General features: G+C 39.6%; 1 protein-coding gene and 1 long non-coding RNA gene across 3 annotated transcripts in view; one reads left to right on the top strand and one right to left on the bottom strand.

Moving 5' to 3' along the window:
- The window catches only part of anos1b (anosmin 1b), a 53056-nt gene extending 27547 nt beyond the window's left edge, over positions 1-25509 (bottom strand). Inside the window, exons 1-2 of the mRNA XM_042415708.1 lie at positions 25135-25509; positions 12696-12743 (exon numbers count right to left, since the gene is read on the bottom strand). Of these exons, the coding sequence (XP_042271642.1) occupies positions 12696-12743; positions 25135-25347 (261 nt within the window). The 5' untranslated portion in view covers positions 25348-25509. The remainder of the gene's footprint in view (positions 1-12695; positions 12744-25134) is intronic.
- LOC121899927 lies at positions 14629-23307 on the top strand. 2 transcript variants are annotated; one of them, XR_006096824.1, is made up of 3 exons: positions 14629-14767; positions 20754-20972; positions 23229-23307. It is a non-coding gene; the product is annotated as an uncharacterized LOC121899927 (long non-coding RNA). The 2 variants fall into 2 exon arrangements; XR_006096825.1 differs by lacking the exon at positions 14629-14767 and adding an exon at positions 20275-20358.
- Positions 25510-26146: the final 637 nt, after the last annotated feature.

The following is a 26146-nucleotide window of genomic DNA, read 5'->3' as shown; positions in this document are numbered from 1 at the left end:
TCCTCCTTCACCTCTCATCTCACCTCTCTGCCTCCTTTTCTTGCCTCAGCTCCAATCACAGCTCCCTTAATCTCTCTGCCTCTCCTCCTCCTCCTCTTTGCTCCTCTAAGGCAAACACATCCATTCTCACTGACATTCATTATTGGGTCTTTACTAATTCAGGAGTCGTCTCTGGGTTAAATGGCTTTGGTGTAAGCTCCAATATTCAGAAAATTATTTATAAGGAACTAAACTGTGCTAACAGGACTGTGTTGACATATAAATGTAATTGGTGTGGGCATCTTAAGTTGGAAACATAGGAATACTGTCTTTACTGTAGCTGTACTTCATTAGAATTGAAAACAAAGCCTGGTGTATTTTAAAATACAGCACGCATTCTCTGCTTGACCAGTTTGAAATGTTGCCCTCTTGGATGTGCTTGTTGATGCTTTTGGCAAAAAATAATACTCATAAAAAGTAATTTATGTCCTTCTTTGGCATGCTCCTTCCCTGGAGCAAAGTCTACCCAAAGGCTTCTCTGGGTTTTCAAGTGGGCATCTCCCCCTCACCCATGTTTCATTGGTTACTGTTGCTCACGAAACCTCAGAAGGGCTCAATGACAACAGTGTCCTAGTTTCTCAGGTATGTTCATCACTAATCTCTGCCTCAAATGCCCTCTCTCACTTAGGTTCTGTGCTGGTAGTAACACAGAACCTACGACAGCAATAGAAAATTGACATGCAAAATACATTATCAGTTTATTAAATGCAATGCATTGTTACTGATTAAACTACCCAACACTATATGAAGTAGTTAAATTACAGCTACACTTTGATCAGCAGTAAAAGGCTGCTTACAGGTTAATGTTTCAGTAATAATGATACAATAATGAAATAACATATAGTAACACATAGAGGGGTTATTCATAATATATATTCGTAATGGGTATTTTTGCTTTTTTGCCATGTGGGGGCAGTGCACGTAGGGCAAGACATATTATCACTATGTCATGTTACCGTCGTTTTTGTATTTACACGTCCAGCAACTAATGAACCACATCCATATTTAAATAGAGTCCTGTTTCTGGACATCGAGTTAATCTAAGTCCAGTATTCACTCTCCACTATGTTGTCTAGCTAGTCACTGACCTTGTTCATTCATATAGTGGGTTTATCAGAGCTTTTTCTCTGAAAACCGCTGTCTGCTGCTTTTGGAAACACCACTGATGAGAACAACGACACAGAGTGAAAGCATACATGGATAAACAAAGTTGTGTTGAATTGAATTGAAATATGGTAAACTTGCGGGCCGTAAAACCAAAACAATGAGCTGAAAGATGCTAAAATGATCTGTAAAACTGAGGGGAGTTGGATGACATATGAGCGACAACTTTCACATTCCACATTTCTTCCACTGGTAATCTAACAAAAATTTGGTCATTGCAGCTTTCACTAAAATCTTAAATGAAACACTTCTACTTGTAATGCAGTACTTTTCCATTGTGGTATTTTACTAAGGTGAAGAATCTGAATTCCTCTGCCACCACTATTGTAGATGGTCAGTCGTACAGTAGGGAGAGAAATGGGAGGGAGGGGAGAGAGGGGGAGGACAAAGCTAATGGATTTGAGTGAAAACACTCTTGGTATGTATGCAGCATACACCTTACACTCTCAAATATCACTTGCATGTTGTAAATCACTTTAAAGTACATGCACCGTGTTTGTATAAGAGGGGCTGAGAGACAAACGGACACTTTTGGCCCTGAAGGCGACACGATGAGTTATGTGCAGTAGACACAGCACAGGTCAGAGGTTAGAGATGTTACTGTTTAACACACCAAAACACTGTAACAACAGAGCTGAGATTAATCACTCGGCCTGCGTCTGAATGTGTGAACAGTTTGCATAGGATCTCCTCTGGTATCTGTATAATAATTAATCACACACACAGATACACACAAACACGCACCTTGTCTCTCAACCCTCCTGCTCTCCTGCTGTTTAATGGCCTCACCTGCCACGATAGAGGGATGACAGCCACACTCAGTGAGAGGGAGGAGAGGAAACGAGAGAGGGAAGGGAGGAGAGATGTGGTTTCGTAGAGGATGGAGGGGGGAAAGGAGTGAGTGTCAGTTGAAAAGGAGAGAGGAGATGAAAGACAAACAGTGAAACAGGTCCAGAGAGAAGTTGGTAGAGAGAGACAGACAGCCACAGACCAGATGTGCTCACTCTCCATACACACGGTCACTAGTTCAGTGGGTGCAATGTGAAAGACTATTTATGTTAATTTATGTTTTCACTTTGTCATCAGTTATTCAGGGTTTATTTTATATTTTCCACATACAGTATGTGAAGTATTACAGTATATATGAGTTTTGGTACAAAAATAATACTTTTTTTCGATACCTTACTTTGACAAACATAAATATGTTTTTCTATATTATTAAATATAACTAAATATTAAAAATGTTAATATAGTGTAAATAAATTAGGAACTATCTGATCAAAGAATGACTAAACAAGATGCCAGCTTTCACTTTAAATTTTAGATACTCTATTGCTGACACATTGATAAACCTGCCTTATTAGCATTTTAGTCATCATCTTTTTATGAATTAATTACAATGCCTTAGTATGTAATGAAATCATTTTGGCTCAATTACAATCAGACTATCAGCTTATGTCTCTTAAAGGTAAGACTACATTTTAAAAACTTTGTTCTGTTGCAACACAGCAACAGGTATGAACAATGTTTTCTTATTCTGTAAAAGATTCCTTGGTTTGGCTTCTCTTATTCCCATCATCAGCCACTCTGAGAACCTGGAAGCTCTGTTTGCAGTGAAGAATAGCATCATCTTCATGTTTTATTCTGCAAAGCAATCCAGTAGATTTCCTGCAAAATCTGACCGGGTGGTCCACAATGTAACATGCAGTTTATAGATTGATACAGACTGACAGTTTTTTGTGATTATACTTACAGGTCTCTACTGATTTGAAGTTGAGGGTGTGGTGAGGAAAGTATGAAGCCCTCCAAACAACTGACTTACAAGTGTGAAACTGAAATACTGTGATAATAACAGTAACTATAGGCCTTAATCTCCTGGGTGAAAATACTGTATCTAACTGCAGGCTTTTTAACAACAGAGTGACTGTGATTGAAACCACAGCTTGTTTAATATAAAAGGTAAATGGACTGCATTTATACAGCGCTTTTCTAGTCTACCGACCACTCAAAACGCTTTACAACACATGCCAACATTCACACACAAATTCTTACACTGATGGCAGAGGCTGCCACGCAAGGTGCCAACCTGCTCAGCAGGAGTGATAGAGCGCTTTTTTTTATCCAAATGTCACCCAACCATTCACAAACACACTCACAGGAGCAATTTGGGGTTCAGTATCTTGCCCAGGGACACTTTGACATGTAGAACGGAGGAGCCGGGGATCAAACCAGCGACCTTCTTACTACTTACTTTCTTGATTTTCCTCAGATATACTATATATTCTATTCATGGTAATCTTAATTATAATTAATTGCACTTGAACTCATACAATAAATGAAATTCTAGTTTTTCAGATGGTACAAGCATCTTTGTTTTATATTTCAAATATGCATACACACACATATGTTCATGTATACACTCTCTCTCTCACACACACACACACACACACACACACACACACACACACACACACACTTCAGGCTTTGTGGTAATTGAGTGAAAAGTAGCGGAACAAATTCCAAAAATCCCTTTGAAAAGCAGGTTAGAGTTTAGCCAAGCCTTTGGAAAAACATGCAACACAACCAGAGTTAACTTATGTCGGCAGCTTGTGGAAGGAGTGGAAAGGCAGCAGGAAAGAGAATAGAGGAAAGGAAAGAGAGATTGGAAAGACAGTAAAAAAGACAAATGCCTCAAGATAGTTCAGTGGTTAACTTCTTCACCTCTCGAACCACACGCACCCACACTTGCCTACGACTGAAGCTACCCCAGCTTTCTCTCTCTCTGCGTTTCCACTAATCAATTACTTCTTGTGCTTCCTCTCTGTCTAAAATAGAGAACACAGCCACTGAAGGATGCTAAATTGTCTGGTCTGTGATAAAGATTTTTGGACAGAGAAAAGACAGAAGTATGGACCATGAAGAAATGGATGTGTTGGTGGCAGGTTGAGGTCAAAATACTTAACATACCGCAGGTTATTAAAAACATGTTGAAGTTTACCAGATTAGCTGGTTCTATTCATTTATCAGACTTTAATACCTGGTGTATTCCTTTGCTGTGGGAGCATAAGCTGGCATTTCTGACAATATTTTGACAGAACTGGCACTTATGGCCCAGTAAATGTAACATATCTCAACCAGATATCATATTAAACTTGTGGACAAGTGTTAATAGCAAAAGGAATAGAGATGACTGTGGGAAAAGTAGAAGAAAGAAGCAGAGTTCAAATGATGCCAGCAGAAGATGTGCAAGCTTATATAAGCTGTTGTTTGCAGCTGTTGTATTGGGTTGTGCAAGTGAAATGATAATGAGCGCTGTTAAAGTCTAAGGGGGAGACAGAGGAGGGGGTTCAGAATAACACAGGGAGATGACTGCCTGATTGCTGAAGCTCTTTCCAAGTGATTCCTCCTCGTCCATTTCTTCCTACCTATTGATCACAACATTGTGAGTGCTGATTTCATTTCAAACCAACGCACAATTTTCAGCTGAGAGCAGCGCAGTAGAGGTGAGACTCAGGACTGTAAAGCGTGACAGGGAGGTTGATGCAGTGTCTGTAGTGATGTAAGCATTGTACCAGATTTTTTTGTGGTGAACACATGGTTGAGGCAAAGCTCTAGATTTTCCAGTAGATCTATGCCAGGGGTTCTCAAACTTTTAACTCAGAGGGGGGGGGTTGGTGCATAATCAAAGTGGGCCGACGACACATCTCTCTCACTCTTGTTTTTGTATAACGGGCTGCTCAAGCAGACCAAAGAGTGACCGGCCAACTGAGATTGCTCGCAATGGCCAGTCCGACCCTGCTTACAACTATATTTACACTAGTTGTTGAAATTGTGTGCTAGATAAAAGGAGACACATTCTGTGTCTGCAATTTAGGAGCTGATAGCAAATTCTCCGGTGTGACGTTAATGCGTGAAGTCAGCAGCAACAACACTCTCTCCAGCAGTTAACGTCACCATGACAACAATGTCAACAATAGGGAAATAAGCCACATTAAAACCACATTTATCTGGGGACAGGACTGCTGTGAAAGATCTGCAGCTACACGGTATATTCAACGTCATTAACAACTTACTGATCATTAGAAAATTAGTTTCACCATAGAAAACGTTACACTCCATAATGTATTGTATTCATAACACTAGGTATGGGCTGGGTCCAGACTGACTTGTAATTCGGTCCAGATGCGAACTCAGGTCCAGACTTTGAAAAGCCCTGCTCTAAGTCATCTGGTTAATCTTGGCAACGGCCAAAATTACCATAAAGGAGACTGTGATGAGTTTCCTTTGCTGGGTGCTGAATGCAGCATGATGCGACACAAACTTCACCCTCATTCATTTTCTTTGGGACACGAGCGAATCTCTTCACAAGGCATTGTGGATTCCACATGATGCAGGTCTGACCGGCAGCACAAAAAAAAGGGAGGGGTCGAAAGTTAAAAAATGTGAACTTTATGCAAATGAGAGTGACATTCACCTGGAAGTGACACAGTGAAACTGATAAAGTGGATTAATGGTGGACCAGAAATCTATGGGAAGATGTCCGTAGAGGAGAAAATAATTTATGCCATTTCGGGAATTCCACTTTTATACGATCCTTCTCCACCAGATTACAAGGACAAGGTCAAAGAGGTAGTGCAAACTGTAAGAGAGAGCAGCAAGTTGCTTACTTACATAATGGTTGCTAAGAAATGCTTACAGGTAGGGATGGGTATCAAGAACCGGTACTAAATTGGCACTGATTCCTGACTGGTCAGTACCAAAACAGTGATAAGCTCCTGGGCAGGTGACAGTGAACAGTGCTGCTATCGTTATCTATGTAACGTTAATTCATTGTCAGCAAAAAAAAAAGTGTCACTAGCTATCACCATGATATCACCTGCTAAGTAGGTAATATGCGCTAGCTTGGAGGGCTAACTTGGCTTGTTTACTATATCACATGAATATCACTTTTTTCCCCATCAAACAATCCATTGGTTGAAGAGTAGATAGAGTTTCAGTCAGCCAAGACTTTCTTTGATTGACTACAGCCCTAATCGTCATATAAATAAGTGTAGTTATTAACTCAGAACACAGCATTGGTTTTAAGTATTTCTAATTTAACTGTTATGTTCGTAAATGAGTAACTTTTGAATCTTTTCACATGTTTTCATGTCACATCTTTATTTTTTGCACCAAATTATGGAGAGTAGTATCAATAAAAATATCAAGTATCAGTTTCAATAAGCAGTATTGGTATTGAATAAAATACTAACGATACCCATCCCTACTTACAGTCTAAAAACTTGTTGACACTGTGACAAAAATATCTCTACGTGCTTGCCAGCCAGTGCCATAGTGAGAAGTGAGAAGTAGCAGAGGCGACAATGTGCAATTCATTCGCTTCCAGTGGGTCTTCACCATTAGAAAAAAGTTAAGGAAAACCCTGCCATCACAAAGGAATTGCTGCTCCTTTGCCTTGTAAGGATTAGGCAGCTTTCCTCTGGAGGTTTTTTGGGCACGTCCAACGGCGAGGAGACTGGGAAAGCTTTAGAAACCCCCAAGAGGAGGTGGATTATGTGGCTGAGACACAGTGACATTCACAACCCTAAATGACTTAAAATTGATGGATGAATATTTTTCTTCAGAAAAATATGTGGACATTTTTATAGAAATATTTATAGAGAGGGTTAAATAGGGTAGTGGGGTAAAATAAGAACCACCCCTGTCCTCTATGTTGGCATCAAAGAACCTCTTATAAGTTGCATGAATAAAAGAGTAGTGGTGCTTCTTGTGGCAGCTTCTCATGTTTTATATTTTGAAAGGAATCCTGTCGGGGAAGACTGACTGATTGTAGGGAAGATTGATTCACATGTAATTAAAATATAATTCACATGTGAGAGGGTACAGTTTGAGTTATAAGTATAAGGTGAAATCTACAAATTACAAATCGAAGGACAGTAAACACGCAGAACTGATCCAGCTGGTATTACAAGTAATTTGAACTTCTTAAAACTAAGTTATGAGGAATGAAAGAGTAACCGTGACTTGATACCTCTGCACCGTTGTTCTGCATCAGACCTGTTTGTTAGTGGACATCCCGCTGCCTCACACACCTGGTACACATTACTACTACAACTGCGCGTGTGTGTGTGTGTGTGTGTGTGATCTGTGAGTGTGTGAGAGAGAAGGAAAGAGATAAAAGAAGGAGGAAATGGACAGATGGAAGATTTGAGTGAGGGCTGTAGTTTTAGTCAACTCCCATGTGTGTTTCCATGAGAAAGTCCACTGATGATGTGACACAAACCATATGTGTTAGTACAACATCTGCCTGGTGTGTGTGTGTGTGTGTCTTCAATAGTAAGATCCTGGGTATTGATGTAACAAAGGAACAGATAAAAAAGCACAGTCAATGAGACGCTGCTTACCTTTATCTGTTTTTTCCTCCCTCTTTCTCTTATCCTGTAAAAGGCACTACACTCACAGGAGGAGTGACCTTAGAGAAATGTGTTTTTTTTTTATTCTTAAGCATTCTTCATTTATAAATAATTGTCTCCTATCTGTCAGGAAGTCTTGCAATTTTGTTTATAGCAGTCAAACATTTTTTAAACAAATGCTGCCAGGGCTCCGAAACTGAGGATGATTCAAAGAAAATGCATAAAATTTCAAATAACTTGCTTGTTTTTTGTGGCTTTTTGTTCAACAAACAATCAAAGCATCCTATTTGAAATAGATGACATGGGAAAATTAAAGTAATCCTTTAGTTTCTCAGCACACCATTTTGTGTGTGTGTGTGGGTGGGTGTGTGACGATGTGTTACGCATGTTACAACTCAGTGAGAAAAATATAGATCAACATTGCTCAAAGTCTGGATCATGACCAAAAAAGGAGTTGAGGGAAAGCTAATATGAGTCCCCAAATTATTCTGTAAAACTCTCTGTCAAACGTTATTGAGCATGTTACACTGCCAAAAGGCTTTATGAGATCCTGCAGTGGAATGTAGGTTGAGACCAAGTCACATTTTGTTAGATTTGCCTTACTAATAGCTCTAAAATTGGTTTTATAAACATAAGAAAAATGTGGCTCCCCAGAGAAAAAGTTAAAACATCACACTGTGCAGAGGAGTGTTTTTCCTTCAACAGATCAACAGCTAATGACCAGGGGACTCTACTCCTTCTAATCCTTCATTCTCTCTTTTTTACTGTACTACAGAAAATGCTAAAACTAGAGCTGGATATTGAACCTCAATACTGTTTTGGTACCAAATGAAATGCGTCTGTGGCACAGATTATCGAAAACTCAAGTACTGAAAGCTGGCATCAAATGTCACCATCAAAATGGTGATCAGGTAGTTCCTGACAGTTCCTGACATGTTAGCCTTTGGCTTCTCTTTATTAGAGCCTGACCAGTAAATTGGCAGATATCAGCAGTATCAATGGGTTTGTCAGCTAATAAGTAACAAAAAATTTGTTGTACAGAATTAGCAAAGATATGTTTAAACTTGCAGTGCGGAACTTCTACCTATAAATGAACGTCCGTTATATTCAAGCCCTTGCCAAACGGGTTCACTCAACACTGATTAAGTCTATCACCGCCTGATAAATCTCTCTGTATTTCATAGTACACAGAGTTTTTAAATCTCGTGTCAGGCGCAACATTCCCGCGCTGGCCATTTGGCCGTTAATTGTGCGGTTCTCCTAGACTTTCCAAATGTTATCGGACTAAATGGATCAAATTCTTATAATGAAACGAGTCAATTCATGGGGATTGTGTCACGCTCAAAACAGTTTAGCCACAACAATAGATTACAGCCAGTGGTGTAACTACTGGCCATCAGACATACTGGGACAAACCCCGGTGGGCCATCAAAAATACATTTTTGGGCTGGTGGACCATCAAAACCTCTCTGTGTGGCTGTCATTCGGGGTGCGCATGAGAGCGTGTTACATTCCTGTCTCAGGCAATGACAGCCGAGCGAGTTCAGGATGTTTTTACCAGGAGCCGAATTATCCACAGAGGTCTCCTCCTCTCCAAAAGTTAAAAACAACCATGATCTAAAAAGTTTATCATAAAAATGTGGCTTAAGACTGAATAAAAGTCAATTTATTACAGTTTCTGGCGAACAACCACAACACCGATGTATTATCTTGTGGGTGTATACTCTTTGGTAGACGCCATTGTAGCAGACAAACACAACGCCAACGCATGCATCTTGTGCACATATACTCTTTGGTAGAGGGGGTATGACGCCTTTGACAGGCGACCAAATGAAACAGACCATTACCTTGATTAAAATTACAGACTTCTCTGGGTTTGAAAATTGGGATAATGTAAGTACACAACTCAACAAAATATATAACATAGGTCTAGTTATTAGACATTTTAATGCAGAATAGTTACATATTATAGCTTTAAGGTTCCTCATCAAAATAACTTTTTTGTTAAATGTTTATATAAAAACATGACAATCTGCCAATATATTATTTAAAGCTGCAACTATTAGCTGATTAATTAGCCAAGTGAAAATTGATCTCCAACTTTTTTGATAATTGAATAATCGTTTAGTCATAGTCATTTTCTTCTATTAATCGATAATGAAAATAATCTTTAGCTGCAGTACTAATATTATTATTGGATTCTTTTAAATGCTCAAATATCATCATCTGTATCAACTTCAAAAACCAAAAGATCGGTCAGGTTAAACTGTTTGTATTCCTAAATGTAAGTTATGAAAAAAAGTATTGTGAGCATCTGTACTAGTATCAGAACATTTATAACCATACCCTCGTCTGTCTGTCTTTAATTCTGTGGTTTGCCCTCTTATATCAAATATTTTACTAGAACAAATGCAGAACAGAATCGAGAAGAATAGGGCACTTTAGTCTAATAGCCTTATAAAACAATAATGAAGTGGACTGTGTAGGCTGTGTAATGTTCCCAAGGCACATAATCAATAAAAAAAACAGCAAGCACTAAACATATTGTGTTAACAAACGCTCACACCTTGGGAGCATTAACAGTGGTGGACTTCCTCTACTGTGTAATTCATTATTTTGATTAATCTTGGCAATTATTGCTGAGGACTGGGACACATTTGTTTCTGTTCTAATTTATTTTCATTGGCTTTCCGTGGTGACTTTTACAAATTGCACTGTATCCACTTTCAACAGACTGTAAAATGGTAAGAATTAATAAGTTTGCAATTGAAACAAGCAAGAGGAGACACTGTGCATGTCTGTGCAGTATCAGGCTGTCTGAGAGGAAAATTGTGGTCTACGCAGAGCCAGCCCCCACTGGCCAGTCTCTGAGACTGCTGTTGGACCACGGTTACAACATAGTGCCACACTGGTATTCATACATGTACAACAGCAAGACCCGAAGCCAGGGTAATAAAGTTTAGACACAGTATTAATCTAGAAAATATTTTCTTTTCTCATTTTCTTTGTTTCTTTGTTGAACTCTAAACATCAGGAATAGAAACAAAGGAAGGAAAGCAAGGAAAGAGAAAAGTTTGGTTGAGGTCAAAGGAGCTGTGTGTTTTTGTTTGAGGTAGTGGGGGGTTAGGTATAGTTGAAAGCTGATGTCTGATGTTTCGCTCAGTGTGGTATCCTCTGCAACAATCTGTTGGTGGTAGTTTTGGGCGGGACGTGCTCTTGGCTGTTGTTGACATTAACCCATGCTGACCTCGACACACACTCTACTGAGATATGCGCTGCCGAGAAAAAAAAAAAAAAAAAAAAAACGCTCACTCTGCCTGTTTTCAGCTTTTCCTTTATCCAACTGTCATGTGAATTTGTAGCGAAGCTTGGAAATGTTGCAAGAAATAAATTACGACTCAGGTGTGCTTCCAGCTGGGATGAAGCTTTTAAAAAGGTCTGAACCTGAACGAAGAGTGCAGAAAACACATCAATAAGACGCTGAACTGAATCTCTCAAGACATCATTAATACTGAGTAAGTTAAAGTCTGTAAGTAAAAGGTCATGGTGGACAGATATTTCACAGACGTGTTTTGCCTGCAAATAGCACAGCATCATTCTTTAGTCCGTAAAAGTATTTATAATCTCCTTGTTTAAAATTAAAATATGCGTTCCTCCTAATGTACGGTAATTTTTATTTTTTTTTACAGTATATAACACATTTTCCCTGACAAGCTTTTAGCCTTTCTGATTTAGAACATGATCATTTGCATTAAACTGCTTCAGTCTCAGTTTTATCCACCCACGGCAGACTGTGACTCTGAGGTGGGACCAGCAGTCTAAAACCAGAAAGCTGTAACAAGCTGGAACTGCTGCAGAGTGGACAGACTGGCAGCTAAAAATAATCAGTATGGAAACTACTCATGAATCAAACAATGAATTAGCGCACACACACACACACACACACTGAGGCCTCCTGGCAGGCAGTGTTAAGTGAATAAACAGGGGCTAATTTCTGCTCCAGGGAGGATGGATAATGGGGATATAGGGGAGGACATTATTTTAACTGAAAACACAACCTTTGCTATTACAGGAGTCGTGCGGTGAGTGTAAAGATTCCATAGAGAAGTGAAGGGAGAGAAAGACTCTGAGGACTCTGTCACTCTGTCTCTTTGCCTCTTGAGGCAGAGGCTGCTTTGTATTGTGCATCAAGTTTATTACTTTCTAGGATCAAGGTACATTGTTGTGTATTATAAAACTTCTTCTATTGCCACTTACTACAAGCAAAAACAAATCATCGTCCATTTTTTTATTGTTTTTTTGTTTGCAGTTCAACATGTGATTTAGTTTCCTCCACCAGTGACAGTTAGCGGACAATGTGAAGCAGAAACACGTTGTTTCTGTGGTTAAGTGCATTTATGTTAATATACCTTGTGTACAAACTGTTAACCAAAATATTTTTTTGAGGTATCCTGTTATACAATTTTGCAATAATGTGCCAGCCAATCATAAACATTACATTTTGTCATTTGGCAAACGCTTTTATCCAAAGTGACTTTTTAATTTATTTTAATTTATCATGGCCAAGGTATAATACAGATGCGGTTTAAGGTTACACTAGAGCTGTCTGGTAAGATACAAAAGTTTCAAACAATATCTATTCATATGTGGAGACACATAAGGTTAACAATTTATTTTACAGTTAAGACATTTCAGATTTCTGCCTCATTTGGCACAGATTTGAAATGCCCAATTTCCCTTTGCACTATGTTATTTGTCACTGGTACATCTACTATTGCACTGGGAAATGCTACAGCTGCTTCACCAGACGAGCATAACACATGGGTTCAAGCTTTCTCCCATGATCCACCATCACTGGTCTTCACCAGCTTATTACCCATGAACAAGTCCAACCATGGCTGCTGGCACACACAACCAAGTTGGAAGTACTGCTAACAAATGTTGAATCACTAGTCTTTAACCTTGCACCAAAGACTTGGTTTTAGAGTTAGGTTATAGTTATGACTGTAAACCTGAGTGAATGCAAGTCAGTACAACATCCTCATAGTAGTACAGGTTTGTGTGTGTATGTGTATTTACCTGTGCGCAGCGTCTGTGGTTTTCACACCAAACCAGAACTTGGTCACTCTGGAAGAAACGGAGAGGACGAGGATTAAAACAAACACAGAGAGAGAAATAAATCTTTCACAGACAAATCATGCGTTTGACGCCTTCTGTCTGTGTTCGGAGCAACTTACAAAGAAACCAAAAGCAAAATATTGTTAAAAGGTCACTGACCAAATTACATAACCAGAGCAAACCTGCCATGCAGAAAGACACACACTCATCCTTTCTCTTATTTACATAATTATCCTCCGGGCGCAAAATGACTTAACACACTGTATTTGTGGCTTCTGAACTGGACAGAGACGACGTCACTTGGTGAGATGTATGTTTATGTGTGTCTGCATGTGCGCATGTGTGTACAGTTACTGCTTGGTGAGTCAAGACCACCAGTAAACATGGCTGCTATAACCACTGTGACAGAAGGAGACGTCATCATACTGTACGACCACAGCAACAGAAATACACATGAACCAAACCAAACACCAAAAGCTGAAGTCTCTCCAGCTTTCCAAATCTTTATTTATTCTGTAAATAAAATGTGGCGAAACAAAGTGATACTCCATATTTGTTACTGAACATACAAGGTAATGTAGACCTGCATAGAGCTGCAACGATTAATTGATTAGCTCATCAAGAGAATATTAATCAACAACTATTTTGATCATAAATCATTAATCATTTAGGTTTAATTGATGCAAAATTGCCAAGAAAGTTTCAGGTTCTTACATTTCTGCTGCTTTTCCTTGTCTTACATTACAGAAATGTTTATATCTTTGGGTTTTGGACTGTTGTTTGGAAAAAATAAGACATTTGATGACATCACTTTGGACTCTAGGAAATTGTGATGGACATTTTCACAGTTTTGATGTTTTATTGACCAAAATAATTAATCAATTAATTGAAAAGATAATGAGTAGGTTAATCGATAATGAAAAGAAGAGAAGAAAGAGTTTTTACCTGTGCTACATGAAGCATTTTTTAGCATTTTTACAGTACATCATTGTCAAGTTTTGGTACCCATGTTATAACCATTAAGAAATAATGTCATGATCCATATAACTGAAAATATATATACAGCACATATATATGACACTTCCCATTAGGGTGATTATCAATTATTATTTCAATAAATCAACTAATCTTTCAATCTATAAATGTTTACAGCCATGCTAGTGGATGTGTGAGGTTGTATCCAGAAGTGCTTTGATTCAGTTAAATGCTAACATGCTGATGTTACAGCAGGTATATTGTTTGTTCATCATCTTAGTTTATGTTGGCATGCTAATATTCACTTATTAGCACTAACACAGAGTACTAATTAGGCTGGTGGGAATATTTCAAGTATGTGGTTGTAAACCAAATTGTTAAACAATTAAAACATTTGATCTAATGATGGCGCTACAGTAAAAATGACTATATTGATCCTGAGAGGTACACTAATGTCTGAAACACATTTCATTGAAATCCATCCAATAATTTTTGCAATATTTTATTCAAAACCACAAATTTTAAATTTATGGTGGGACCAGAGGAAAAACTCAGAGTATCAACAAAGTCATTAGGATTCTTCATTGTCTGGACACCATAAATGTCTGTGGACATATTTCATAAAGTTAGTGAAAACCTTGACCAGCTCGTGGCAGGTGGCCATGAATGTCTAGCTGCACCAAATTACGTGGCAATCCATCCAATAGTTGTCAAGACATGTCACTAAAAAGCAAAAATGTCAACATCCTGGTGGAGGTGGAGGAAAAGTCAGGAGATCACCAAAGTCGACAGGATTGATCCTCTGGGAACCATGTATGTCTGTACAAAAGACTTTAATTTACTCAGTTTTACTGACGTCTTGAGAGATTTAGTCCAGTGTCTTATTGATGTGTTCTCTACGTTCTTCATTCAGGTTTGGACCTTTTTAAAAGCCTCAACCCAGCTGGAAGCACACCTGAGTCGTATTTTATCTCTTGTAACATTTCCAAGCTTCACTACAAATTCACGTCAGTCGGATGAAGGGAAAGCTGAAAACAGGCATCTAGAGCCACCATCAGGTAAAAATTTCAGTTTACTCAATATTTTGGTTTATGGCCAAATAACTGCAGAACTAATGACATTCCCATAAGCCTCAGCTGTTATTTGTGTTTAGTCCTAAATAGGAAATGTTAGCCTGCTAACATGATAAACTACGATGGTAAAACATTATGCCTGCTAAATAGCATGTTAGCATGCTGATCTGAACATTTAACTCAAAGCACCACTGTGCCTAATTACAGCCTCACAGAGCTGCTGGCATGGCTGTAGACAGTAAGTGTTGTCGCCTAATAAATTACTTAAACGCTTAACCAATAATCAGACCTGTTAACCATTACTTTTCTGTCAATCCATGAGTTGATTAATCACTTAATCATTTTAGTGCTACTTCCCATTAGCCCTGTTGGTTTCACAATGTGGATGTTACTGCTAGTGCGCAACAACACTTCACAGGAATCACCCTGCAGCTTCTTTTCAACAGCTTCTTCCCCATCAATGAGTTTTTATTTCATTTTTTTAAATAGTTTTGGGAGATTTTTAATCACTTTAATGATTTAAAATGCAGGCTGAAACCAGGTCAGCTGTTTTAACTTGCATTGGTAAAATAGTCAGTGTGGCAACCTGCACTCTGAAATGCTTTGTCATCATCGGCACAATCATGATGCCATCATCCAACATCAAAACAACTATTAGACACATTTACACATTTGCGAACCTGCATGTTGTCGTGTGTGTGCCTCCAGAGACTATGAGCCTCTGGTGTGTATGTGTGTGAGTGTGTGTCTGTGTGTGTCTGTCTGCCTGTCTATGTTGTGTTCATGTCTACTTGTGTGCAAACTTCCAGCGTGTGTGTGTGTGTGTGTGTGTGTGTGTGTGTGTTGGATAAGCCCTCTTAACGACTCCTAAACCCTGTCCTGAGTGAGCTGTATTTAGCCTGAACCAAGCTCATCTCATTCTGCACACCCACACACACTTTTAGCCTTTGTGCTGCTGGTATGATGAGGGTTAAGGGGTTAGAGTTGGGGTTGAAGTGGTGAGGTTAAAGGTTAGAGACTCACTCTGAACATTCAAAACAGATGCAAATTTATTTTGGTAAAATTGGACTTTGACGTACAAATTTGGGGACTTATGTCACCTACAAGCCTAGTAGCGAAGTATTTACTGTCACTTGAACAGCCATGGAATGACACTGTAGTTGAAAATGTGACAGCAAGGAATTAAGGCTGTGACATACTTACAAAGAAGCGCTGCTTGGACGGTCTAAGTGTGATTCAAAGCTGCTTTCCCTCTGTAACACACGGAGAGCTTCCCCTCGCAACTTTTGCACATTTCCACAACTGACAAATCATCCGTCTCGCCTGCTTTCTGCAGAGATTGGCCATTGAGAATGTGTGAAAATCGGAAGAGCTCCAAGTTCTCCACAAATTTTCTTTGCCTCATTCCTCTCATACTCTCACCACTGTCCATATCCATTGCTCAGCTGCTCAGTACTGCCTCAGTTGTCCAGCTGTTGGCAGCAATGAAGAGGCAGTCAGGTTTCAGAGAAGAGACACAAGGAGTGCGGCTGAGTTTCAGAATGTCTACAGAGAAATTCCATCTATGAGATTATTCTTAAACATAAGTTTGGTGAATAAATAAATAAAAGTGTGTTTCTCTATCATACAAGTGCTAGTATACCTTTAAGACCAAATGAGTACTGGTGGGGTGGACACCGTTGGCTTAACAGTAATCTGTGCTAGTTGTTTCAAGGGATAATGCTGGGGCTACGGAAAAAGCAGTCTCCTATAAAGATAGACAAGAGAGAGAAGAAAAAGAAAGCAGTGGAGGATTAAAGCAATGGTTAAACCCCTAATGAAAAGATTAGTAACAAGTTTGTGGGGAATGATGAATGGAAAAAAGAATGGATGAGAGAAGAAACATAGAGACGGGTGTCATGGTATCACTCAAGAGGCAGGGAGAAAAAACACCTTCCTCCTTCACCCACAATTTCTATGTTTCCTCCTGTCTTTCCTGTCTTTAAAAGGCACTTTTAAAGCTACCCAGGTGCTGCTGCTGATTGCAAAATAATTGACAGAGTTGCCATGGACACAGGTCTTAAAATAGCAGTGTAATTCACACAAGTAGAGGAGTTTATTTACTCTCTCAAATGTTTTGAAGCAGCTGCTATAGCGGAGAAGCAATCACATTCTCCTCCCATTAATTCTGTTTAATGACATAATCAGGAATAACTTCACTAATCTGTGCTTGAAATGTTACACAGACACAAATTCCACCTCCAAAGTTTCATTAGCTTCACTTCTAGGAAACATACTTTTGCAGACATTCAACAGCATAACACATGTTCCTTTCTGATATGGTCATGTGGTAAAGGAGCAACATGTCCAGGACAAAATCAGGCGTAACAAGAGAACAAAAACTTTTACATGGTTAAGTGTGATGTGCTTTGCTGGATATTTGCTGGTAGTAAAAATTTACTGTCATACAATTAAAGGTGCCCTGTGGGGTTCTTTTGTACACATTATGTGTATCGTAGAGGTCTAACAAACATGTTGAATGCACTTCCTTTCTCTTAAAACATCTGTAAGTCTGATTTTTTGATAATTACTTGCTTCCTTTTCACTGCATTTTGCTGCTTTTTGTGGTATATTACTGCCACCTGTCAATCAGTGAAATTATGTGAAAACACTGGGATACCCCTGCATTCTCACACATGCATGTGTTATGTGTTAAGCTTTGGCACGAGACAAACAAAATGAGGACCCGCTCATAAAAATACTGCTCCATTGTGCTACTAGTGGTCAAAAACTCCTCAGGGTAACTTTAATTTGCATTAGCACTGCAGAATTTATATTTGCGGTGCTACTGTGAAGCAAATTCCACCTTTGGATCCATTCAGAGTATTCACTTTGTGATGTTAAGTTTTCTTTTTTTGTGATGGAGCGTTATAATTCACTGCTTTCAGTACTTTTGGCTTCTATAACAAATTCCCCGCATTTCCCAGAATGTCTTTCTAATGTTGCCAGATGCCTGTACCTGACCTTGTGTTAGGGTGGATTTTAAATGTAGAGTCTGCTCTGCTCTAATTGCTCAGCTACAGATCAACACCCTGGATTTGGGAGGCATTCAACGACGTGCTCTGGGATGCTCTATCTGGATGGGATGAATATTCATCTTCCAGTAGAATGATGGTTTATTTAACCAACCACCCTTTTACCCGTCTTTTGAAGGAGGAAGAAACAGTTGGAGGATTTGAAAGCAATACACAGACACGCACTTTACATTCCCACTTCTTCCTCCTTCTGCTACTCATCCAGATTACCCTTTACTTTGGTCACTCTGTCGCTCTTTCTGCCTTTCATTTGTACCCTCCACCTCTCTCTCTCTAGTCTCTCCACAGCCAACTCCTGTAAAAATTACAGGAGAGGACTTGAAAATCATTGTGATGAAATACTGTGGATGCTCCACTCAAAGAACTGAGGACAGTGAGGCCAGTTAAACATCTCCAGATTTTCACCGAGCAGATATAAAGCTGCTTTTCTCCCCGCTGGCCTCACATCTTCATCCCCTCTCTTAATCTTTTTCACGCTCTCTTTCTTCCTCTGTCTTCCTCGTCATAACATCCCCCCTTCTCTGTCACTCCTCTTCAGCTCTCATCTTTTCTTTCTCTCTCACCGTCTCCCCCCCTCTCCAACACACACATTAATACACACACATGTGGATGTACATATACACACATTCATCTCAAGTCAATTTCATGGGACACATTAGCTGTCAGAGCAAATCAAGGCAGTGTAGACGGGCCTGTGTGCTGTATGGTTATTAAACAGTGGTCAAAGCGGGGTTTCGTGGGGTCTCAGAGTGTGTGTATGTCTGTCTGCGGCATAACAGCTGCACATGTTAAAAAAGTCAGAGAAAGAAAGAAGGAAAGGGAGGATTGGAAGAAGAGAAGAGAAGTTGGATGTGGGAGACTGAGAGGAAATGGGAGGGAGGGAGGAAGTTGAAAAGAGCAAAGGGAGACTGACAAAAGAAGGTGAAAGATGGAAATAAATATTAGTTAATAGGAGCAGAGAGGAGACTGGCGAGAAGAGGTGGATACCAGTTGTGAAACAGGATACAATAAATTTTGGTGACTGCTGTTCGTCTGGCTGGAGTTTAGTCGTCAGTGTTATTTTATTAATGGAAAGCCAACTTTAAATACTGTATTTTCATATATCGTGGAAGAACATTTTAAAATTTACAAATGCATTTATTGTGGCTCTGTAAAGGTTGTATGTGTCGCCTTCATTTAAAAAAAAACTCAATGTAAAACCAAAGGACCCACAAAACATTTTGGTCCAAAGGCTTTTGTTCATTTTATGGTTCCTGCACAAATCAAATCCATATAGTAATTCTCACAACAGACAATACTTGAAAAATATCAAGAGAATTTCAGTTCAACCCAGCTTATGATCCATGACTTTGAACCAAAAAGTGCAAAATGTGGATTTTCACATGGCCATATTTCATACCTACTCTATAAACACAAGGTCTTAAACTTTTATTTTGTCTGGGATCCAAGGGAGAATCTCTGAGCCTGAGACACGAGAGACCCGTCAGAAACAGAACTGACCCACAATGAAAAGAAACACTTGCTCTAAAGGACTTCCACATGGCTCTGATGGCCGCTCAGTCGACAGTAATCATTGTTAAAGAATAACAACCTGATATTACTGGATGCAACGGCAGGGACACACACACACACATACATATGGACAAAAACACACACACACAGATATATGTGCACAATCAACATGCATGCGCACAGCTGCGCACACCCTTTAGTGTTTGAAAGAGAGATATAAATCACACTTCTGCCAGATGCAGCGATAAAAAGTGTGTGTGTGTGTGTGTGTGAGAGGGACAGAGAAAGAAAGTGAGTGTACATATTATGTGTGTGTACTGTGGTCAGTGTTTGTGGTGAGGCGCAGTAGAAAGTCTATTTAATATGAGGCATTAATCACCCCCAGATGACCAGAAATAAACACAGCTACAGTGTGTGTGTGTACGTCTTGTTTGTGAGAGTGTGTGCACACAGATGTGAATGCGTAATGACTAACTTCCACTCAACAGAAAATAAAGTTCTTCCCAAAAAGCTCATGTTGAGGTCTAAACATTCCCGACAGGAGCTCCTAATTGGTCTATGTGTCCGTGTATGTGTGTATGTGTGTGTGTGTGTGTGTGTGTCAACGTTAGTCTTTATGGTGGCCCACATCCTGCAAACAGCAAGTATCACAACACAGTGGTTGTTATACGGTCCTCGACCTTGCCTCATCGGACTGTTACATCGACAACTGTCTTTCTGTTTCAGTTCACTTCCAACAGTGACAATGAAGAGAATACTCGGAATTATCAAGTTCAATTATGACTCAACCATGAAAAATAGTCACCAGCAAGAAGAAGAATGGATCTAATTGCTGAGATCAGATATAATATCCCCTCACAGCGTTGATGCGGTAAAAGAGTCTTTCTGTCTGTCTCACTTTCTGTGGCTGAAAGAACAAAGCCATGCCGCTTGGTGCTTTGCCATTCCAGCTGTGATTTACTGCCTTGGAATTTCTTGTCCTGGTTTCAGGTGAGAGTCACTCCTATACAACCTACAACTTTATCACCATCTATCCCTGGTTCAACCGATCAAATGACAGGGAGTCACAAAGCTGCAGAAAGACGCAGAGGCTTTATCTCTGAGAAGAATCAAACAAGCCTTTGTCCACACCCCTCTGCCTGTCTCTCTGCTTACTTGTCTGCCTTCATATCAGTCCACTTTTTAGCCTGTGTATGATTTTGTCAGGTTGTCTGTCTTCATGAATGTCTATTACACCTGTCTGTGTGTCTACCTGCCGTCTTTTCTCCCCCCCCTCCCCTCCTCCCCCGCCTGTCTTCGTGCTTGACCGGGTCTGTCTACCTGCCTTTATCTGTCCGTCTATCTCTGTGCAACCTGACCTGACCGTTGTCTCTGGTCTTTTTCAGAGCGTGACTGGTTGGCTGACTGACCTCTGGGCTGATTAGAGCTACCTACCGCAGAGCAGCTTGGACACACAAACACACACACACACACACACACACACACATCCACGCACACACATAAACATGAATGCTTTCTCTCACACAGGCAGCTCATTCAGGCTCACACTGGCCCTCAGCCCTGGCTCGAACCGCAAACCATCCGCTCATCAGCACCACAGACCTGTGAGTGTTTAAGACACGCAGTCTAATCTAATCCACGACGTATGTGCAAAAAGATCCAACTCTGCAGGCCAGTCTGCAGTTTTTTCCCTGTATTTTTAGGATTTTACATCAAGGAGGAATTTTGGAACATGACAACATATATATGCTCATGTGTGTGCACACACAAAGAGCTATAATTAAGCTATGACACCATACAAGGGAAAGTAGTGGAAAACCCAGGGAAGCAGCATAAAGAGAGGTGTAAATAGAAAACTGGTGACTCACATTTTAGTGGCTACACACTAGCCACACACACACTGAGAAATAAAGAGCCAAAAACACAGGGTTCACCCACATGAAGCCAGAGGAAGCAATATGTGTGTTTGTGTCTGAATGTGGTGACAGAGGAGGATGAGTAAAGCGCTATTTGCCCTTGCTGATGTTATAGTTACTGGAGCTGTTATCTTTTAAACGTTATGTTCCTTAAATGAATGAACGCTCTAACTTTCGGACTCCCCCACCCATCAATCACTCTGTGTTCTCATACACTGTCCTATAATAGGTTCAGGGAACGATGCTGTTCCCCAGGATGTGGCTGAGAGGAAACTTATTTCCTTGTTTGCTCAAAGTTTAGAGTCTCTTTTTACTTTGGTACAACATAATGTTTTAAGTACACACTTTATATCCTAAAATGAGTTTCTGAGTCACACATTAACACTTTCCTTTCCTGTTTGTCGCTGCCCTGCTAATCAGTAATTCAAATCATTGCTGACTTCTTTTTTTTTCATATATATTTTTATTGGGCTGCAGATAACAATAACTTTCATTAAGGATCAATCTCTCACTCATTTTTTTGATTAATGCATAAATTGTTTAATCTAAAAAAAGTCAGAAAAGTTTCACAGTTTTCCTGATCCTGAGGTGACATGTTCAAACTATTTGTTGAGACGTTTAAACAGTCCAACACCCAAAGGTCTTCAATTCAAAATGATATAAAACTATACTCTCATTAGAGAGACTCAAACCTATAAAAGTTTGACATTTGTGGTTGATAAATGGCTGTTAATGATTAATTTTACAATAAAAATTGTTGTTGATGAAGTTGCTGTTGATTGATTCATTAATAGCCAACTAATTTGCACTAATTTCAATTCAATGAGAAGCAAAAAGTGACAATTTATGAAGTCATTCAATTTAGCATTGAGTCTTAAAATCGAATGTTTCTTAACATAAGTAAAGGAGGCGACTAATGTGAGTCACTTTTATTTGATTCCTCCTGAAGTATGTATGAATTAATTCACTGTTATCTTCCTGCACTTTATTCTTCTCCAGTTTTCAAAAATCCCAAAACAAATAAACATAGGAAACACAGCACTAAACTTGTGATGGGCTGTGTCAGAAATCACTCCCTCCCTCCCTCATTCACTACTTCCTATATAATAGACATTAAAGTACAGTGTGTAAAATTTAGTGGCATCTAGAGGAATAGATTTGGCAGAAATGGAATATAATATTGATAAGTATGTTTGAATTAGTGTATAATCACAAGAACATGAGAATAGTTATGTTTTCGTAATCTTAGAATGAGACCTTTATAGCTACATATGGAGCAGCTTCTCTTCCACGGAGCCCGCCATGTTGCATCACCATGTTTCTACAGTAGCCCAGAACGGACAAACCAAATGCTGGCTCTAGAGAGGGCCTTTTGCGTTTTTCGCAAGTTTCACCGTAGGCTCTCCTACATGCTTGGAAGGGGAGGGTTATTCAGTCGGTTGCAATCTGCAACCCCACCGCTAGATGTCACTAAATCCTACACATTGGTCCTTTAAACAGTTTACTCGTTAGTGAGAAACATTCTGAGATGTCTGACACTGACTAATCATCATCCTTTTGGGTCATCACCTTCAGCTGTAGAGTCCTTTGATGTAGTATTGGATGTCTCTTCACACATCCGTGGTAGAGTCGCACAATGGTAATTTTTGCATCTACGAACGTCAGCAGCAGAAAGTAGCGGACATGCAATGGATAATACTTTTTCTTTTCCTTGTGGCATTTTTGAGGGCACTACATAGCGGATAAATTTACACACTCGGACAATCAAAAATAAAATGGTGGAGGGTAAATACAGCGCACTATAAAGTAAATAGGTAGTCATTTCAGACACAGACATGGACCATTTGCTGCACAGCACACCACAAAGTGTAGTTAACAAACTATAAATGAAGTTGGTTGACCTTTTTTTTTTCCTCTCTGGATTCTGGAATATTTTCTCAACAGGTATGTTTGCAGATGTCAGCGGACAGAGTGAGGAAATCCTGGTGGTGTAAACACACCGTGGACATCAGCTAAAGCCAAGAACTCACACAAGCTGTGTTTACTGAAAAATTAAAGTCATATCAGAATGGAATGCAATATTTTGTCCACATCCTAACATGAAACCCAAGTAGAAAATGAATGTCTGGCTTGTTTGCTACCTCCCAGTAAGTTGGTCTCATTTCCATTGCTGCTGTTTGATGCTCAACATCTGACTACTGCACTCCACTTCATAAAGTTTAAACCAAATGTTCCCTTTCTCACACCTCCATACCAGAAACCCCAGCACACACACACACATAATACTGCTAGAGAGTCATCCAGGGGCCACCCTCATTACCCAATGCACAGGTGGCGGGAGTCTATTCTGGATGGCCGAGGACCAGACCAAACCTTCATTTTATACATGAACATATGCAAACCCACACACACGCACACACATATACATACACTTTCTTCTACACACCTCAGAGCCATGGGGGCTGAACTTTGTGGTTAATGACTTTCCCACCCACTACACAGCATGCACATGTTGAAGCCGTTAACGATAAGTGGCTTTTCGAACTTGGTAACGTCCTAATGTCCCCGTTAATCTCACATTCCTCACTACAAAGGCCTCAGTGCATGGGCCAGCGATTTCACTAAGATGAGCAATTTTGTCAACTACTCTAAACTAATAACCTAACATTTTCAGGTTACCTTTGCCCCTCTAAGTACTGGCACAGGGCAACTTTTTAGCAAGATCAAAATATTTGTCCAATACCACGTTGGAAACAACGCACTGTTTGAGTCAAGATGACTAAGTTTCCTCTGATTAACTGTGCTTTTCCAGTGTGCATAACAACAACATCTCTTAGCTAATCTAAAATCACTGTAGGGCAATTGTTTCTGTAAATACCATTTGTTGTATTAAAAAGGAAAGAATGGTTTAATAAAAAAAAAAGATATCTGGATACAAGCAAATAGTTATAATGAATAAATAGATTTTCTTTGGAAAGCAACATAATTCTTGAAAAGAGTGACAGATGTAAGTGACACGACTTTGAATGGTGATCAGAGGTGTGGGTGCATCTGGTGTGTCAATCGGAATGGTATAATAATAGCAATTTTGAATTTTTTAATTTGTTTAATGATGCCTTTTAACTTTCATCTCATAGATCTGATGATAACGCCTGTGGTCACATCCATCACTGAGCACACTCACCATGCACAAATCACCAACTGAATACAGCTAAATCTGCAAAATCACTGAAAGGTCATTATTTCAGTGTGTTATTACTCTATTGGAAAAATAATTTTAACTTAAATTCCACTGTTTTATTAACCTATTTGACTACTGTTTGCACCTGATTGATTCAAGATGCTCATTTCTGTCCCATACTTCCAGTTCACTCTTTAATATCCTATGAAATATTTTAGAATAGGCTGCTATGAATATCAAAGCAAATGAGCAAAACGTTGTTGTAAAGCGACTAATAGGGGACCAAAAACAGAATCCCTACTGATCCCACTGAATTATATGGATCAAGAGTGATAGAGTTGCAGTGTGTGCTGTCAACAATACAGGCAGCAATTGCAACTGCCCTGTAAAATTACAGAAAATACATATAATGCACCTTTTTAAGCAAGAGTTTATAGTGCAGTCTAAAATTGTGCAGCATACTTGCTCTTACATTTGTACGTATACAGTTTACCCACCTTCGAGTTTCACATAAATGTTTAAATACACGTCATACTACTAATGTAATTAGGGTTTTAAAGGAAAACAGCATCAAACTGAATTTGACTTGTACGTTTTATAAACTGGTGGTCATATTTGACCTCAAGGTTGTTGGTACTCTTAATGATTGACATAACGTCAGACATTTACCTGGAGGTGTCTAAAGGCAGCGGTTAGCTGAGTCATGTGCAGAGTGAGACACCTGGACGTGCATCTGGCGCTGTTGATTTTCTCCTGAACATCCTCCTGCTCCGGTGAACTCCGGCGAGCACGCGTCACCGCCAAAACCGCGCACAGGAGCAGCAAACCGGCCCGACGAATTGACATGACACCGGGATGTAAGTACGGACCGGAATAAATCATGGACGGTAAAATAAAACGAGCAGAGTTTTCTCCTTCTTGTCCTGAGCGTCAACCTCCTGCTCGCGCGACCCTATAAGTTCAGAATGGATGCATGTGCGCGCTGCTCCTGCCTGCGCGCGAGTAGGGAGTGGAGCGGCTCTACCCCCCTCGCGGACACTCCCACCACCGGTACAAGTGCAGCCACGCGGAGTCAGTAAGGTCTTCACTTCGAATATGACACTATCAACATCCTCATCACCGCTGTGATCTTCATCAGCTTTTACCAAAAAATCATCACCATCATCATTATTGTCGTTCAAACCATTACTCCCACAACCTGTACATGCAATTACTACTCACTTCCATCATCATCGTCATCATTACCATACGATTTTTCAGCATCTTCATCATTTCCATCCTCACCTTCATCCTCATGCAATTATTAAATATTCTGTTGTATCACAGGTGCTCATGCAACTATTCATCATCATCATAATTGTTATCTTCCTCGGTTCCATCATCATCATCACCTCTAACACGATGACTCTCACATAGAGATGCACTGATCAAACGTTTTCCTTTCTAATTACAATTCTGATAACTTAAGGAATCTGCCGATTCTTGATCCAATACCAGTGTTTCCTTTCTTCAAAAATTGTAAATTTTGTATTCCTCACTGCAGATTAGGATCATGACGCCTGAGATTACTGTAGCACTAAATGCTGAGTCCAATTGATTAATGTAATTGCTGGCAGAAACACAGAATTTGATACTGACACTGATAAAGAAATTGTATTTTGTTTTGATCGACACTTCTGCT

This window comes from Thunnus maccoyii, chromosome 7 (genome assembly GCF_910596095.1).
Source record: "Thunnus maccoyii chromosome 7, fThuMac1.1, whole genome shotgun sequence".
NCBI lineage: Eukaryota > Metazoa > Chordata > Actinopteri > Scombriformes > Scombridae > Thunnus > Thunnus maccoyii.
Note: the sequence above shows the minus strand (reverse complement) of the source record. Positions and strands in the feature narration are given on the sequence as shown.